We start from the raw sequence: 18,875 nt of genomic DNA, 5'->3' as shown, positions 1-18,875 counted from the left end.
TACTTGAAAATTAGATGTAAGTTTCATCTCTTTTCTCTAATTATATTCTCTAGGGCTAAATTTATAACAAAATTACTCCCTTTCAGGAAAGATACTGGTAAATATGAAGTAGAAATTTGTCAACCTGGGAACATGCTTACTCAAGAAATTGTGTAAATGTCATTTCACATTTCTCTTTGCTGAAAATAAAAATTAAACTAATGCATACAGAAAGATTTTACTTAAAAGGCTATAACAAAAAGCTTTTTTTTCTTTGTAAGTATGATACTACTTAATGGATATAATATTTTATAATGTAGAAAGTGTTACTTTATGTTAAATTTATTTTTCAGACATGTAAGCAGATTTTGCTCTCATTCCCCAGTTACAACATAAGTGTTTTATTATATAAAAACTTTGAATTTAATATTCAATAGCTAGTTAGCCCATCAGTTTTCTTTTTCTCTTTGATTAAAATATGGCTAGATAGGACGTTTATTCTCCTTACTGCCAATGCATAACAACATAGCATTAAACTCATTTAAAAAGGAAATGTGACAATAAGTCAGGTATAGTTCACACTTCTTAGATTTTATATAGTTTAAATTTTGGAATATGTATTTTTTTTTTTTTAATGCCAGAAGAAGGTGTACTTTAAACTTGATGTTTTTGAACAGAAAACATTCCTTTCAAGTGCTGCTGTAAAGTTGATGTCCCTTAAAAAATTACCAAGTTCTTTAATTCTAGAATGTCTGCTAATGTACATGGGTGGAACGGGGGGGTATATGTGAACAATTTAGAGCACATAAGACTGAAAACATCTTTTAATATACCTTTAATTCAGAAAAATAACTTTTTCCCTGGAGTTTTTTCCTGTTATTTTCTGAAAATGAATTCAGAATTATATTAAAAATATTCTTCAGGAGACTTTTTTGAAGTTTTATCTTTAAATACAAAAGAAAAAAAAACCACCCTGATGTATGTAACAGTTTAAATTTTGAACTTATTTAATTGAAGTTATCATTATAAATAATAAAGTATAACCATTAAGGAAAAGAGAAACATTTTAAGTGAAAACAAAGCTATGGCTAAAAGTGATATTTATTCGTTTGTCTTTTGACAGCTTGAAGGTCCATGTGTTTTGCAAATTCAAAAAATTCGCAATGTTGCTGCACCAAAGGATAATGAAGAATCTCAGGCTGCCCCAAGAATGCTGCGTTTGCAGATGACTGATGGTCATATAAGTTGTACAGCAGTAGAATTTAGTTACATGTCAAAAATAAGGTAACTGGCACTTTATGGTGTATATTTGTTATAAGTGTTTAAAGGTACTGTTCACATTGGATTTTGTTTTTAAGACCTTTGAAAAGAAGGAATGAACTCTTAAGTGCATGTTACAGTTTTTCAGAATAAATTAAAGAGTTTGTATTTTTACTTTATCTGTAAAGAAAAATAGTTTAAAATGGAGTTAGTTGCTCCTTACTTTTAAAGTTAATAATTAAAAACAGAAATTTAAGGTGTTCTTACATGGAAAGTAAGCTTTTCAATTTTATCACTAAATTTTAGGTCATTAAAATTTTTTCAGAACAAAAATTTCTTTAAATATGTTACAATTTCTTCCTTGACAGTTAGTTGTATCCATTACACTGTTTAGCAGTCTAGAAAAGTTTATAAGCAAATGAGTTTTCTTGGGGGAAATGATTGAAGCTAGAGAGGTTTGTATGCCACCCCACTTTCTAAGAGGAGGAAGAACTCCATAAGGAAACATTTTCCAAATCTTTGTTTTGGCTATTTTTCATAAGAGGTTTTTAGAGTCATGCCTGTTGGAATGGAGAAAAGCAGTGAGAAGCAAGAGAAAGTGTCACCTTTATTCTCAGTGTCCCCATTAGATCAGTTTAAACTCTGTTTTCTGAGATGGGAATTTTCATTGGACATTTGCAAACACCGCCCCCCTTTTCTTAGTCATTTTATATGCTGTGTGCTGCTCAGGGTCCTTTGAGCTTTTTCATTTAGTGTAAATGCCTAGACCTTGCTTTTCTCCTGCCCAAGAATTTATTCCAGCCTCTTTATCCGGTGCTGGAGGGACAAAGGTATTTAAAAAGAATTTAGATTTTGTCTCCAAGTAGCTTATATGATAAGGTAAGCACACAGCATACAGATTATAATAAATATATCAACTGAAATGAATAGAAGTTCAGAAAATTACCTTTACCTGGGGGAGTCAGGAATGGGACTTAAAATATGAATAGGTGTTTTGAGAGAGATGAGGGGGGAATAGCACATGCAAAGACATGGTACCCTGATAGCAGATGAGTGAAAAGTTACACTTGGAGGAGCATAGGTGATTGGCATTGTAGTATGTGGGAGGAGATGTGGTAGGTTGAGGCCTTGTATGCCATGTTCAATGATTTCTTTTTTTTTTCCTTCAACTAGTGTCTGCCTTTAGTGAGGGAGGCTTCTTCCTTAGAAGATATATTTATTCGTCTAAAATGTTGATTTTCATATACAAAGGGGGGTATATTGACTTTGTGATTATGCTGTATTTTTCTGGGTTTTTTTTGTTTTTTTTTAAAGATTTATTGATTGATTGATTAATTGATTGCTATGTAGGGTCTTCATTTCTGTGCTAGGGCTTTCTCTAGTTGCGGCAAGTGGGGGCCACTCTTCATCACTGTGCGCGGGCCTCTCACTATCATGGCCTCTCTTGTTGCGGAGCACAGGCTTCAGACGCGCAGGCTCAGTAGTTGTGGCTCACGGGCCTAGTTGCTCCGTGGCATGTGGGATCTTCCCAGACCAGGGCTTGAACCCGTGTCCCCTGCATTAGCAGGCGGATTCTTAACCACGGCGCCACCAGGGAAGCCCATGTTGTCTTTTTTTTGAAGAGTAGAAAGAGTCCTACTTTTATGGAGAAACTTCCATAAAAGGAAACGCAGCCTTTCCTCCTTTGACAAATTTAATCAGATCCCCTCCAAGGGAGTTCACAGATGCCTGAGAAGAAAGACTTGCCATGTAATGGCTCATTCTCTCATTTTACTGCTGTATATTTCTCTGAGGTAAATGAAAACAGGATCAACCCAGAGAGGAGGGTCCCTTACGCTGTTTTCTTTTGTTGAATTTATTACAGTTTGACTGTTGAAAAAAAAAATGTTGCTACTTTCTCATTCACTCATCATTGAAGTAGCATGTCTACTTTTGGTGCTGTAAAAACAACAGCTTACAGAATTGTTCTCACATATGAACAATTTGGGAGACCATTTTCAAAATAAGTTTGGTTATTGGTTATCTTAGAAGGAAGGTAGAAGAACTCACTAGAGAGGATAAACCAGGAACTGGTGTAGAATGTGTTTTCTCCACTGGACATTGCATTTCTCTGGGGTGCTTCTTTCCATTCATCTATCCTACCTCCAGCCCCACTTCTCACTGTATTTTTGTTTTTGTTCTGTTTTTTTTTTTTTAAATTTCAATGAAGAGAGAATAAAGGAACTTTGGAGTGCGAATAAAGTATTAATTAAACCACAGTATGCTCTCTGAGTAAGAGTTAGTTATGGCCCTGAAGGTGATGTAATAAAAACTATATTAAAATTTTAGCACCTATTTATTCTTTTGTGGGAATAGAACTATAATTTAATTTTGTGAATAGAACTCTTTATCAATTATCTTAATGAAATTGTATGTCCAACTTCAAGTAATTCACCATGTTTTCCTTCTTAACCTGTTAGAGAAAGAGTTTGGGGAAGGTACAGTTATTTTACATAAAAAATTAGCTTATTATCTGCTTTCAGATTAGCTTTTAGTTTTAAAAATCACAATTTAAATGTCCCTGTAATTTGCTTGCTATTTTTTAAGGTCTTTTGTAGTTTCTTATGTTGCTAATTTGTGTTTTTTACATTTTCATTTCATTTCCGATTTACTAATGTGTTAGAAATTATTGGCGAAAATGGTTTTAAAGAACACATATTGGTCTTATATAAATGATGTAATTCATTAATAATTTCTTTAGAGGTAAAGAGTATAGCAGCCTGGTACCCTTGGTGCTTAGTTTTTTATTTATCCCTAAATGATGACTATAGAGTTAGAAAATCTGTATCTGCTGATTACCTGGAATTGGGAAAAACTTCACTTAGTGTAAGTGTATTCAGTTGTTGTTCATCTTGAAGTTTGATAGATACTGTAGTAAGTTTCCTACATTTACCACCACACAGCTCTCTACTTAAGAGTTAGGTTAGGCAAGGCTGTCCATGACCATTTGTTTTCTAAGTTACATAGGATGACTAAGAATGATTAAGCTTGGAGTCCTCAGAATAATTTTTACCAGATAATGTCTTACTCCATATGGGCTCTTTGAAACCTTAAAAATAGGCATATTCTATTTCTTCTTGTTAATAACTATTTTATCAACTGTCTTTCTTAAAAATAGGCCAGAGATACCAGTGCTTTCATTGATTTGCTATTGCACTTATCAGCACATGGTGAATTTTATGAGCTTTTAAAAATGTGACAATGTGAAGTCTTTCAGCATGATTTTCTAATTTATCCTAAGTGTTTTATGACTATCTTTATTCCTATTTGGAGTTCTTTACCCCTTGCTGAATGTGTGAAGAGATGCAGTGGGGCTTGGTATATGTGCTTTTACTTTAGAATAAACCTATGTGATGAAATGGATTTCTTCCACTGTTTCCTTTATTAAAAGATTGATAGGAGGGTAAACATCTTTTCTCTGGTTTTTGTAAAAGGGGTCATGGTGTTATAATGTTTGCCCCACATCTGATAATGTTAACCTATTATGAAAAAATACTTTTGAAGTCAGTATGCTTTAGAGCAAATAACTCTCATTTGATCTTTAACTGGATAGTTAACCAAAAAGAGCATTGTTTCGTGTGGATTACAGTAACTCATATAGGTGTTAAATGTCTAAGATTATTACTGGTTTGATATCTCTTCTGTATTGAAATTTAATTTTATAACATAGTATATCTTTGCAATAATGCACAAAGCTCAGAAGGGGACAAAAAGGGCAAATCTTACATTTATACAACATGGCATGGTTGAGAAAGTACTTTCATATCTTTTATTCTATTTATCTTTACCATAAGTTTGTGAGCTGTGATTTTTATTATCCAGATATTTTTTATTTATTTGTTTGTTTGTTTACTGACTTACTTATTTTTTATTTATTTATTTATTTTGGCTGCTTCGGGCCTAGTTGCAGCACGCGGGATCTTCATTGCAGCATGCAGGATCCTTAGTTCCGGCATGCATACGGGATGTAGTTCCCCGACCAGGGATCACACCTGGGCCCCCTGCATTGGGAGCACCGAGTCTTACCCACTGGACCACCGAGGGGGAAGTCCTTATCCATATTTTTTTACATGTAGAAAAAAATTAAGGTAGAAAATGACAGTCTTATACCTGGTCTTCTGACTTCCTCCCTGATGACCTATTCACACTATATAGCCAGTCACCTGAAAAATAGTTTTCACATTCGTGCATTTTGAAGAATTTTACCAGGTCACAGTATAAGACTGAATTCCAGTTTGGGGAAGGAGCTTAAATGTGTTTTAACTCTTTTTTTCCTTTGCTTTAGCCTGAACACACCACCTGGAACTAAAGTTAAGCTTTCAGGCGTTGTGGACATAAAAAATGGATTCCTGCTCTTGAATGATTCTAACACCACAGTTCTTGGCGGTGAAGTAGAACACCTTATTGAAAAATGGGAGTTACAGAGAGTAAGTGTAAACTAAGAATGGTTTGAACTTTTAAACCACTACACTCTTTTTATTGTATTCTCTGTTTTAAGGGATCTTCCTATAATGGATAGTAAAATTAGTTCTTTATGCCAGAGTTGAATAGAATGGAACACAGTGATCTTTACAGAAACTATCTACCTTTGTTTAAGCATATTGTTCTTCTAAAACAGATGTCATTTTCAGTATTTGTTACATTTTATTACATATTTTAAAGGCCATTCTTTACTGACGAGTTTTCAAAACTGCCAAGATACCAGTTATAAGATATGTGTAATGTATCTGTATATAATTCTTTCTTCAGAAAACAAGTGTTTGTGCATATATATGAATAATGTATGTGTATTTGTCTTATCTACACACACACACACAGATACAAGTGAAAGCAAATTAGAATTTCACTATAATGAAAGGGTTCTTGTTGCATTTGTCTTCCTAGTCACATTAGTTGATGTTTTCACCATTTATGTTAACAGTATCTTCATCCTCCTCGTCATCTAGGTTATCTAGTAATTGTCCTTCTACTTTGCTTCTAGCCACCAGTTTTACTGATCCTCTGCAGTCAGATCTCTTGTCAATCCCTTGCTGTCAGGTTCCATTGCCATTATTGTAGTTTAAGTCTCTGGCCTGGACTACTTGCAGTAGCCTTTTAACTGGTTCCACCATATATCCTTTCTCCATCTTCTAACTTATTGTACTTCTGCCAGATTATCTTCAACATAATTCAGACCATGCTACACCCTGCTTTTATTTCACATACCTTAATCTGGGATTCAGGTCATTTATAATTTAGCACTAGTTCCAGTTTACCTTTTCAACTTTCTTAATTTTTTCACATAGGTTTTGTTTTAGCTAAATGGAACTACTTACTCTTTCTTTGATTCTCTAAGCTTTCCTCAGTTGCACTTTTGAAAAAGAAAAAAAATTTTCCCACTTTTAAGACATTCATCTTAGTTTCTCTCTCATCCCCATGGTTTTAGACTCAAAACAAGTGCTCGTTTTTTTCACAAAATGAAGTAATTGCTCCTTTATTGAATTCTTGAATACTTTATTCATTGTATTAAGAAGTATATTACTTTTTATCTAGCACTAAAATTATATTTATTTCTTATCTCCTTTGATTGTAAGCTTTTTGAGGTCAGAATTCTTGTTTGTGTTATCTTTATTCAATTCTACAAATATTTGTTGAACAGTGTGTAGGTCTTGAGCTGGACTCCTGTATCTGTATATCATGTAATTCACCTAGCAGTCTTGTAAGAGAGTGTTATGACCATATGGATCAGAAAATAGGCTTTAAGAACCATTAAACTTATTTTATGATTAGACCACTAATAGGTGATGGATCTGAGCCTTCCTGTATCTCCAAAGTGGTGGCCCTGAGTCTTATATGTAATAAACATCATAACAAATAATAGTGAAATAAATGAATTACAAGCACATAGAGCTAATTACTCTTTGAGTTAGAATTCATGTCTTTGTGCCATTCTCAGATCTTGTCTGTTGTCTAAAGTGAGCCAAGGGGCCTAGCAATATTTCAAGCTTTTGGTATTTTAAGATAAATTACTCTTTTTTATCGTCTAAGTTTGAAAGTGCCTCTGTTTGGGATGTAAATAGATAAGGAAATTTAGGCACATTTTTTATTCCTTAGTGCTCATTCCTTATGATACTAATGTGCTACACTTTGGGCTGCTCTGAAATATAAGATACTATTATATACTATATAAGATACTATGAAATATAAGATAATATTCCATAACTGCATTGTTTGATTGAAAATGTTGCACAAACAAGTAAATCAGAAATGGTTTGATAGTTTTATATAAATAGCCAAGTTTATGAACTTTGAATTTCCTGGAGAAATCCCACCCATTTCATGTGATCTTTTCCTTTCACAAGTTGATATATTGTATTTTCATTATCATTAGAGATTTTTAAAAGTGTGTTAAGATGTTGTCAAGTCAGACCAACATATTATACATAATTTTTACAACCCAGCCAGAACTACCTTACTAATTGTAAAATCAGTCAGACATTCCTAGGAACTTCCTCACCTCCAGCACACACACATACACACACACAAACACATGCATGGATCAGTAGTAGTTTGACAGTTATTCTTGTAAGGTTTTATTATATATTTTTGCACTTTGTTTCCTGAAAGCCATGCTAGTATTTCTTGTTAGGGGCCAGTAAAAATTTACATGAAAAAGAGTTTAAAAACATCTTAATATGATAATAATTTTCTTTGGTTTTATAGTTTTTTTGATTTTGGTAACCATAGTGTTGTAGACATCATGGAGAGTTCAAATTACTTGAGCATCTGGCAGGTGAAACACATAGAAATCAAATGTACACATAGAAATAATAAACCATAGAGTAAATTTTGGAAGTAATGGGGTCCTAGGCATTCTTGCAAAATAAATAGAGGGGGAAGAGAACATTGGATAGTATTTAAAGCATGTGTAGGTGTTGTAGTTGTAGCAAGTTGGTTATAGACAGGTGACGAAAAGAAAAACTCAAACCTCAAAGTACGATAAAGATAGGTTTTGGAGAGTTCTGTAGCAGATATAATTTGTAAAGTAATGTAGTTCTATAACATTTTAGTGCTCCCCCCCTCACCTCCTATGACAGATAATTTTTTTGTAATTTTTTCTGTTTTTAAAAATTATAAAGTATCCATAACAAAGTGTAACATTTTAATCATTTTTAAGTGTAAAATTAAGTGGCATTAAGTACATTCTTATTGTTACACAACCAGCTCTCTCCAGAATTTTTTATCTTCTCAAACTGAAACTCTGTACCAGTTAAACAATAACTTCCCATCCGCCCCTCCCAATCTCTGGCCACTTTGTGCTCTAGCTACCTCATAATAGTATAGTCATATAGTATTCGTCCTTTTGTGTCTGGCTTATTTCACTTAGCATAATGTCTTCAAGGTTCATCCATATTGTAGCATGTGTCAGAATTTCCTAACTTTTTAAGGCTGAATAGCATTCTGTTGTATGTGAATGCCACATTTTGTGCATTCATCCACTAATGGACATTAGGGTTTTTTCCACCTTTTGGCTATTGTGAATAAAGGTGTTATGAACATGGGTGTACAAATATCTGCTTGAGTTCCTGCTTTCAGTTCTTTTGAGTTTATACTCAGAAGTAGGATTGCTGGATTGCATAGTAATTCTGTTTAATATTTTGAGTAACTGCTATATTGTTTTCCACAGCAGCTGCACCATTTTACATTCCCGTCTGCAATGCTTAAGTGATCCAATTTCTTGACATCCCTGCCAACCCTTGTTATTTCATGTTTTTTGGATAATAACCATCCTAATAAGTGTGAAGTGGAATATCATTGTGGTTTTGATTTGCATTTCCCTAGTGCGTAGTGATGTTTAGCATCTTTTCATATGTTTACTGGCTGTTTGTATATCTTCTTTGGAGAAATGTGTATTTAAGTCCTTTGTCTATTTTTAATTTTGTTGTTGTTGTTGTTGTGTGAGTTTTTGATTTATTCTGGATATCAATTCCTTATCTGATATATGATATGCAAATATTTTTCACATTCCATTGGTTGCCTTTTCACTCTGTTGGTAGTGTCCTTTGATGCAAAAGCATTTTAAATTTTATTGAAGTTCAGTTTTACCTGGTTTTTTCTTTTGTTGCCTATGTTTTTGGTGTCATATCCAAGAAATTGCGAAATCCCAATATCATGAAGCTTTTTCTCTATGTTTTCTTGTGGAAGTTTTATGGGTTTAGCTCTTTGGCCTTTAAATTTAGGTCTTTGATCCATTTTGAATTAATTTTTGTACATGGTGTAAGACTTTTGCATGTGGATATCCAGCTTTCCCAGCACCATTTGTTGAAGAGAATCTCCTTCCCCTATTGAATGACCTTATCTCCCTCATCAAAAATCATTTAACCGTACATGCAAGGGTTTATTTCTTTATTCTATTAGTCTGTCTTAATGCCAGTACTGTTTTGACTACTGTAACTTTGCAGTAAGTTTTGTAATCAAGAAGTATGAGCTTTTTTCAGGATTATTTTGACTATTCAGGGTCCCTTGAGATCCCATATGAATTTTAGTATAGATTTTCCTGTTTCTGCAAAAAGCATTCTTAGGATTTTGATAGGAATTGCATTGAATCTCTAGACCTGTTTGAGTAGTATTGCCATCTTAACAGTATTAAATCTTCCAACTCATGACCATGTGATGTCTTTTCATTTATTGGTGTCTAATTTCTTTTAGGAATCTTTTGTTGTTTTCATTGTATAGATCTTCTTCTTTGTGTAATTTTATCCCTAAGTATTTTATTCTTTTTTATTCTAGTATAAATGGAAGCTTATAACTTGCAGTTGTTTTTTGCTTAGCCTAGTTCTCAGCAGTGACTTAAGGGAATTCCTATACAGGTTTCTGGAGCTTCTTTTCCGTACAGGGTTCTCTTTTTCAAAACTCTGCCCCACAGCTTCCAGTTATTTCAGCCTGGCTTGAGCTATGAGACATTTTCTCAACTCAGCTCTCTGTGCTCTCTGTCTGCATTATGCCTCCAAGCAGAAAGGCAGAGTTCACCTCTTGTTTTTTTCTTTCTCTTTGGGATTACAGTCCTGTGCTACTTCTTGCCCTATGTCTTAAAACAGTTGTTTCCTACATGTTGTCCAGATTGCTAGTTGTAGAGGGAGATTAAGTCTTGTATCTTACACAGTCATAGGATGGGAAGTAGAAATCCTGTAATATGCTTTTAATTATATACTGTGTATTGAGAGATGGTATTATTGGCAGCTTATGTGAGCTTTTAAGGAAGTCACGGCATAAACTGAAATGATTTATTGCCCTTTGAATGGTCTTTTTCTTTTATCTAAATTAAAACTGGGGAAAAGACCCCTAGATAAGTTTATGCATTTGCTGTTTTTTGTTAAAATAGGTTAACATCTTAAATACAGCTTATCAAGAAATGTGATATTCATATACAGTTTAAATTGTTCTTTGATTAACTGAATATTATTGTTGTCTTTAGTCTTAGTTTTTTTATATAACTTACATAAAATACATAGTATTCTTTTTATAATGCAGGGACTCTAGAGTATGTATAAGGTACATATGGTAATTTTTTAACTTATTTTTCACCATTTAAAATATTTTAAACATAACATTTTCTATAACGATAATCATTAAAAATGCACAAAAAGCTTTAGAGTTGAGAAGATGTATTAAGTGACAACCAGTGCTTAACAGATATATGTTAACACCTCAAAGACAAAACAGATATGAGGAATAGATGGGTGAAAAGATTCCTTATGGCATTTTTTTTTAACATCTTTATTGGAGTATAATTGCTTTACAATGGTGTGTTAGTTTCTGCTTTATAACAAAGGGAATCAGCTATACATATACATACATCCCCATATCTCTTCCCTCTTGAGTCTCCCTCCCTCCCACCCTCCGTATCCCACGCCTCTAGGTAGTCACAAAGCACCGAGCTGATCTCCCTGGGCTATGCGGCTGCTTCCCACTAGCTAGCTATTTTACATTTGGTAGTGTATATATGTCCATGACACGCTCTCACTTTGTCCCAGGTTACCCTTCCCCCTCCCGTGTCCTCAAGTCCATTCTCTAGTAAGTCTGCATCTTTATTCCCATCCTGCCCCTAGGTTCTTCATGACCATTTTTTTTTCTTTAGATTCCATATATATGTGTTAGCATATGGTATTTGTTTTTCTCTTTCTGACTTACTTCACTCTGTATGACAGACTCTAGGTCCATCCACCTCACTATAACTCAACAAATAACTCAGTTTTGTTTCTTTTTATGGCTGAGTAATATTCCAGTGTATATATGTGCCACATCTTCTTTCTCCATTCATCTGTTGATGGACACTTACGTTGTTTCCATGTACTGGCTATTTTAAATAGAGCTGCAATGAACATTGTGGTACATGACTCTTTTTGAATTATGCTTTCCTCAGGGTATATGCCCAGTAGTGGGATTGCTGGGTCGTATGGTAGTTCTATTTTTAGTTTTTTAAGGAACCTCCATACTGTTCTCCATAGTGGCTGTATCAATTTACATTCTCACCAACAGTGCAAGAGGATTCATTTTTCTCCACACCCTCTCCAGCATTTATTGTTTGTAGATTTTTTGATGATGGCCATTCTGACCGGTGTGAGATGATATCTCATTGTAGTTTTGATTTGCATTTCTCTAATGATTAATGATGTTGAGCATTGTTTCATGTGTTTGTTGGCAATCTGTATATCTTCTTTGGAGAAATGTCTATTTAGGTCTCCTGCCCATTTTTGGATTGGGTTGTTTGTTTTTTTGTTATTGAGCTGCATGAGCTGCTTATAAATCTTGGAGATTAATCCTTTGTCAGTTGCTTCATTTGCAAATATTTTCTCCCTTTCTGAGGGTTGCCTTTTGGTCTTGTTTATGGTTTCCTTTGCTGTGCAAAAGCTTTGAAGTTTCATTAGGTCCCATTTGTTTATTTGTGTTTTTATTTCCATTTCTCTAGGAGTTGGGTCAAAAAGAATCTTGCTGTGATTTATATATCATAGAGTGTTCTGCCTATGTTTTCCTCTAAGAGTTTGATAGTGTCTGGCCTTACATTTAGGTCTTTAATCCATTTTGAGTTTATTTTTGTGTATGGTGTCAGGGAGTGTTCTAATTTCATACTTTTACATGTAGCTGTCCAGTTTTCCCAGCACCACTTATTGAAGAGGCTGTCTTTTCTCCACTGTATATGCTTGCCTCCTTTTTCAAAGGTAAGGTGACCATATGTGCATGGGTATATCTCTGGGCTTTCTATCCTATTCCATTGATGTATATTTCTGTTTTTGTGCCAGTACCATACTGTCTTGATTACTGCAGCTTTGTAGTATAGTCTGAAGTCAGGGAGCCTGATTCCTCCATTGGCATTTTCCTTTCTCAAATTACTTTGGGTCTTTGGGGTCTTTTGTGTTTCCATACAAATAGTGAAATTTCTTGTCCTAGTTCTGTGAAAAACGCCAGTGGTAGTTTGATAGGGATTGCATTGAATCTGTAGATTGCTTTGGGTAGTATAGTCATTTTCACAATGTTGATTTTTCGAATCCAAGAACATGGTATATCTCTCCATCTATTTCTATCATATTTAATTTCTTTCATCAGTATCTTACAGTTTTCTTCATACAGGTCTTTTGTCTCCTTAGGTAGGTTTACTCCTATGTGTTTTATTCTTTTTGTTGCAGTGGTAAATGGGAGTGTTTTCTTATTTTCACTTTCAGATTTTTCATCATTAGTGTATAGGAATGCAAGAGATTTCTGTGCATTAACTTTGTTTCCTGCTACTTTGCCAGATTCGTTGATTAGCTCCAGTAGTTTTCTGATGGTGTCTTTAGGATGCTCTATGTATAGTATCATGTCATCTGCAAACAGTGACTGCTTTACTTCTTCTTTTCTGATTTGGATTCCTTTTATTTCTTTTTCTTCTCTGATTGCTGTGGCTAACACTTCCAAAACTCTGTTGAATAATAGTGGTGAGAGTGGGCAACCTTGTCTTGTGCCTGATCTTAGTGGAAATGGTTTCAGTTTTTCACCATGGAGGACGATGTTAGCTGTGGGTTTGTCATATATGGCCTTTATTATGTTGAGGAAAGTTCCCTCTATGCCTACTTTCTGGAGGGTTTTTATCATAAATGGGTGTTGAATTTTATTGAAAGCTTTTTCTTCATCTGTTGAGATGATCATATGGTTTTTCTTCTTCAGTTTGGTAATATGGTGTATCACATTGATTGATTTGTGTATGTTGAAGAATCCTTGCATTCCTGGGATAAACCCCACTTGATCATGGTGTATGATCCTTTTAATGTGCTGTTGGATTCTGTTTGCTAGTATTTTGTTGAGGATTTTTGCATCTATGTTCATCAGTGATACTGGCCTGTAGTTTTCTTTCTTTGTGACATCTTTGTCTGGTTTTGGTATCAGGGTGATGGTGGCCTCATAGAATGAGTTTGGGAGTGTTCCTCCCTTTGCTATATTTTGGAAGAGTTTGAGAAAGATAGGTGTTAGCTCTTCTCTAAATATTTGATAGAATTCGCCTGTGAAGCCATCTGGTCCTGGGCTTTTGTTTGTTGGAAGATTTTTAATCACAGTTTCAATTTCAGTGCTTGTGATTGGTGTGTTCATATTTTCTATTTCTTCCTGGTTCTGTCTCGGCAGGTTGTGCATTTCTAAGAATTTGTCCATTTCTTCCAGGTTGTCCATTTTATTGGCCTAGAGTTGCTTGTAGTAATCTCTCATGATTGTTTGTATTTCTGCATTGTCTGTGGTTACTTCTCCTTTTTCATTTCTAATTCTATTGATTTGAGTCTTCTCCCTTTTTCTCTTGATGAGTCTGGCTAATGGTTTATCAATTTTGTTTATCTTCTCAAAGAACCAGCTTTTAGTTTTATTGATCTTTGCTATTGTTTCCTTCATTTCTTTTTCATTTATTTCTGATCTGATCTTTATGATTTCTTTCATTCTGCTAACTTTGGGATTTTTTGTTTCTTCTTTCTCTAATAGCGTTAGGTGAAAGGTTAGGTTGTTTATTTGAGATGTTTCTTGTTTCGTACCCTAGGATTGTATTGCTATAAACTTCCCTCTTAGAACTGCTTTTGCTGCATCCCATAGGTTTTGGGTCATCGTGTTTTCATTGTCATTTGTTTATAGGTATTTTTTGATTTCCTCTTTGATTTCTTCAGTGATCTCTTGGTTATTTAGCAGTGTACTGTTTAGCCTCCATGTGTTTGTATTTTTTACAGATTTTTTTCCTGTAATTGATATCTAGTCTCATAGTGTTGTGGTCGGAAAAGATACTTGATACAATTTCAGTTTTCTTATATTTACCAAGGCTTGATTTGTGACCCAACATATGATCTATCCTGGAGAATGTTCCATGAGCCCTTGAGAAGAAAGTGTATACTGTTGTTTTTGGATGGAATGTCCTATAAATATTTATTAAGTCCATCTTGTTCAATGTATCATATAAAGCTTGTGTTTCTGTATTTATTTTCATTTTGGATGATCTGTCCATTGGTGAACGTGGGGTGTTAAAGTCCCCTACTATGATTGTGTTACTGTCAATTTCCCCTTTTATGGCTGTTAGTATTTACCTTATGTATTGAAGTGCTCCTACGTTGGGTGCATAGATATTTACAGTTGTTATATCTTCTTTTTGGATTGATCCCTTGATCATTATGTAGTGTCTTTCTTTGTCTCTTGTAATAGTCTTTAGTTTAAAGTCTATTTTGTCTGATATGAGAATTACTACTCCAGCTTTCTTTTGATTTCCATTTGCATGGAATATCTTTTTCCATCCCTCACTTTCAGTCTGTATGTGTCTCTAGGTCTGAAGTGGGTCTCTTATAGACAGCATATATACAGATCTTGTTTTTGTATCCATTCAGACAGTCTGTGTCTTTTGGTGGGAGCATTTAATCCATTTACATTTAAGGTAATTATCCATATGCATGTTCCTATTACCATTTTCTTCATTGTTTTGGGTTTGTTATTGTAGGTCTTTTCCTTCTCTTGTGTTTCCTGCCTAGAGAAGTTCCTTTAGCATTTGGTGTAAAGCTGGTTTGGTGGTGTTGAATTCTCTTAGCTTTTGCTTGTCTGTAAAGGTTTTAAATTCTCCATCAAATCTGAATGAGATCCCTGCTGGGTAGAGTAATCTTGGTGGTAGGTTTTTCCCTTTCATCACTTTAAATATATTCTGCGTCTCCCTTCTGGCTTGCAGAGTTTCTGCTGAAAGATCAACTGTTAACCTTATGGGGATTCCCTTGTATGTTATTTGTTGTTTATCCCTTGCTGCTTTTAATATTTTTTTCTTTGTATTTAATTTTTGATAGTTTGATTAATATGAGTCTTGGTGTGTTTCCCATTGGATTTCTCCTGCCTGGGACTCTCTGTGCTTCCTGGACGTGATTAACTATTTCCTTTCCCATATTAGGGATGTTTGCAACTATAATCTCTTCAAATATTTTCTCAGTCCCTTTCTTTTTCTCTTCTTCTTCTGGGACCATTATAATTCTCATGTTGGTGCGTTTAATATTGTCCCAGAGGTCTGTGAGACTGTCCTCAATTCTTTTCATTCTTTTTTCTTTTTTCTGCTCTGCAGTAGTTATTTCCACTATTTTATCTTCCAGGTCACTTATCCGTTCTTGTGCCTCAGTTATTCTGGTATTGATCTCTTCTAGGGAATTTTTAATTTCATTTATTATGTTGTTCATCACTGTTTGTTTGCTGTTTAGTTCTTCCAGGTCCTTTTTAAATGTTTCTTGTGTTTTCTCCATTCTATTTCCAAGATTTTAGATCATCTTTACTATCATTACTCTGAATTCTTTTTCAGATAGACTGCCTATTTCCTCCTCATTTTTTAGGTCTGGTGGGTTTTTACCTTGCTTCTTCAACTACTGTGTGTTTCTTTGTCTTCTAATTTTGCTTAACTTACTGTGTTTGGGGTCTCCTTTTTGCAGGCTGCAGGTTCGTAGTTCCTATTGCTTTTTGTGTCTGTCCCCAGTGGCTAAGGTTGGTTCAGTGGGTTGTGTAGGTTTCCTGGTGGAGGGGACTAGTGCCTGTGTTCTGGTGGATGAGGCTGTATCTTGTCTTTCTGGTGGGCAGGACCACATCCGGTGGTGTGTTTTGGGGTGTCTGTGACCTTATTATGATTTTAGGCGGCCTCTTTGCTAATGGGTGGGGTTGTGTTCCTGTCTTGCTAGTTGTTTGGCATAGGGTGTCCAGCACTGTAGCTTGCTGGTCATTGAGTGGAGCCGGGTCTTGGCATTGTGATGGAGATCTCTGGGAGATTTTTGCCGTTTGTTTTTTTGTTGTTATTGTTGTTGTTATAAAAGTCTGTAATTTATTACAGATCATAGGATGGGGAGATAGCTTTTTTTTAATTTTTGATTTTAGGTTTATTATAAAGTATAACTGCTCAAAGAAATCCAATATCCAGTGGATGAATTAATCATGTACTCATATACCTATACACAGATACATTCCTATACAGAGAGTTCGTTGTTAAATATTCAGAGGGTTTACCTCTGGTCTCAGTGAAGAGGGCCACTCCCTCACCTTGATATCATTATGGCTGAAATTCTGTTTACGGATCTCAGATCCTCAGCAATTCTAGACTCTCTGATTGCCCCCAGATCTTTTTTCTTCCTTTAATCATCAGTTTTTACTTAACAAAGTTGATTTCTGGATTGAGTTTCATTTTAAGAATAGAGATTTTAATCAATTAATCTGGTAATGTGTCTGATTAATTGAGAAGACAAAGGCCTAGGAAGTGAGATAATTTCCCCCATCCTCTAAGGTCAGCTGAGTTTTGGCAGCTCCATTTTAATCCTGGTTAGATATACTTCATCAACCTTGCTTTCTTAGACCTTGCTTTCAGGTAACTCAGTACACATGTAAATCTAATGTACAACCACTTTGTATACCATTCTCTCCTTCCTTTCACTTTTTTGTTTTTTGTTTTTTTTACTTATTTCGACATTATTTTTCACCCTTAGCTGGTTCATATCTATTCTACCCTTTGATTATATTTATTTATTTATTTATTTATTTTTTAACATCTTTATTAGAGTATAATTGCTTTACAATGGTGTGTCAGTTTCTGCTTTATAACAAAGTGAATCAGTTATACATATACATATGTCCCCATATCTCTTCCCTCTTGCATCTCCCTCCCTCCTACCCTCCCTATCCCACCCCTCTAAGTGGTCACAAAGCACCAAACTGATCTCCCTGTGCTATGTGGCTGCTTCCCACTAGCTATCTATTTTACGTTTGGTAGTGTATGTATGTCCATGCCACTGTCTCACTTTCTCCCAGCTTACCCTTCCCCCTCCCTGTATCCTGAAGTCCGTTCTCTAGTAGGTCTGCATCTTTATTCCCATCTTGCCCCTAGGTTCTTCTGACCATTTTCTTTTTTTTTAGATTCCATATATATGTGTTAGCATACAGTATTTGTTTTTCTCTTTCTGACTTACTTCACTCTGTATGACTGTCTCGCCATTTGATATTACATGGAGCTGGGAGTTCTCTGGTGGACTAATGTCCTGAACTCGGCTCTCCCACCTCAGAGGCATAGGCCTGATGCCTGGCTGGAGCATGAAGACCCTGTCATCTACATGGCTCAGAATAAAAAGGAGAAAAAAAGAAAAAAAGAACGAAAAATAAATAAATAAAAAAAGTAAAATACAGTTATTAAAATAAAAATTATTATTAAAATTAAAAAAGTAATTTAAAAAAAAGAGAGAAAGAAAGAGGAGAGCCGCCAAACCAATAAAAAAATCCACTAATGTTAACAAGCACTAAAAACTATACTAAAAAAACAAACAAAAAAAAGGACAGACAGAACCCTAAGACAAATGGTAAAAGCAAAGCTATACAGACAAAATCACCACAGATGCATAAACATACACACTCACAGAAAGAGAAAAAGGAAAATATATATATATTTATCGTTGCTCCCAAAGTCCACCATCTCAATTTGGGATGATTCGTTGTCTATTCAGTTATTCCACATATTCAGGGTACATCAGGTTGATTGTGGAGATTTAATCCGCTGCTCCTGAGGGTGCTGGGAGAGATTTCCCTTTCTCTTCTTTGTTCGCACAGCTCCTGGGGTTCAGCTTTGGATTTGGACCCGCCTCTGCATGTAGGTCGCCTGAGGGCGTCTGTTCCCTGCTCACACAGGATGGGGTTAAAGGAACAGCTTTTCTGGGACTCTGGCTCACTCAGGCCAGTGGGAGGGAGGGGTACGAATGTGGGGGGAGCCTGCAGCGGCAGAGGCCGGCGTGACATTGCACCAAGCCTGAGGCGCTCCGTGCGTTCTCCTGGCGAAGCCGTTCCTGGATCTTGGGACCCTGGCAGTGGCGAGCTGCACAGGCTTCTGGGAGGGGAGGTGTGGATAGTGACCTGTGCTTGCACACAGGCTTCTTGGTGGCTGCAGCAGCAGCCTTAGTGTCTCATGCCCATCTTTGGGGTCCGCGCTGATAGCCGCGGCTCACGCCCGTCTCTGGAGCTCGTTCAGGCAGCACTCTTTTTTTTTTTTTTTTTTTTTTAAAAGGTTTGCTTTTTTTTTTTTTTTTTATAATTTTTTTTTTCCCTACTTTATTTATTTATTTATTTAT

The 18,875-nt window shown here is 35.3% G+C and overlaps 1 protein-coding gene across 2 annotated transcripts in view; it reads left to right on the top strand.

The window, feature by feature from the left end:
* The window catches only part of TDRD3 (tudor domain containing 3), a 217,353-nt gene that overhangs the window by 107,926 nt on the left and 90,552 nt on the right, over positions 1-18,875 (top strand). For both annotated transcript variants that reach the window (XM_057533172.1, XM_057533173.1), the window contains 2 exons: positions 1,103-1,263; positions 5,564-5,705. In XM_057533172.1, coding sequence (XP_057389155.1) covers positions 1,103-1,263; positions 5,564-5,705 — 303 coding nt within the window. The remainder of the gene's footprint in view (positions 1-1,102; positions 1,264-5,563; positions 5,706-18,875) is intronic.

This window comes from Balaenoptera acutorostrata, chromosome 18, assembly GCF_949987535.1.
Source record: "Balaenoptera acutorostrata chromosome 18, mBalAcu1.1, whole genome shotgun sequence".
Taxonomy (NCBI): Eukaryota; Metazoa; Chordata; class Mammalia; order Artiodactyla; family Balaenopteridae; genus Balaenoptera; species Balaenoptera acutorostrata.
Note: the sequence above shows the minus strand (reverse complement) of the source record. Positions and strands in the feature narration are given on the sequence as shown.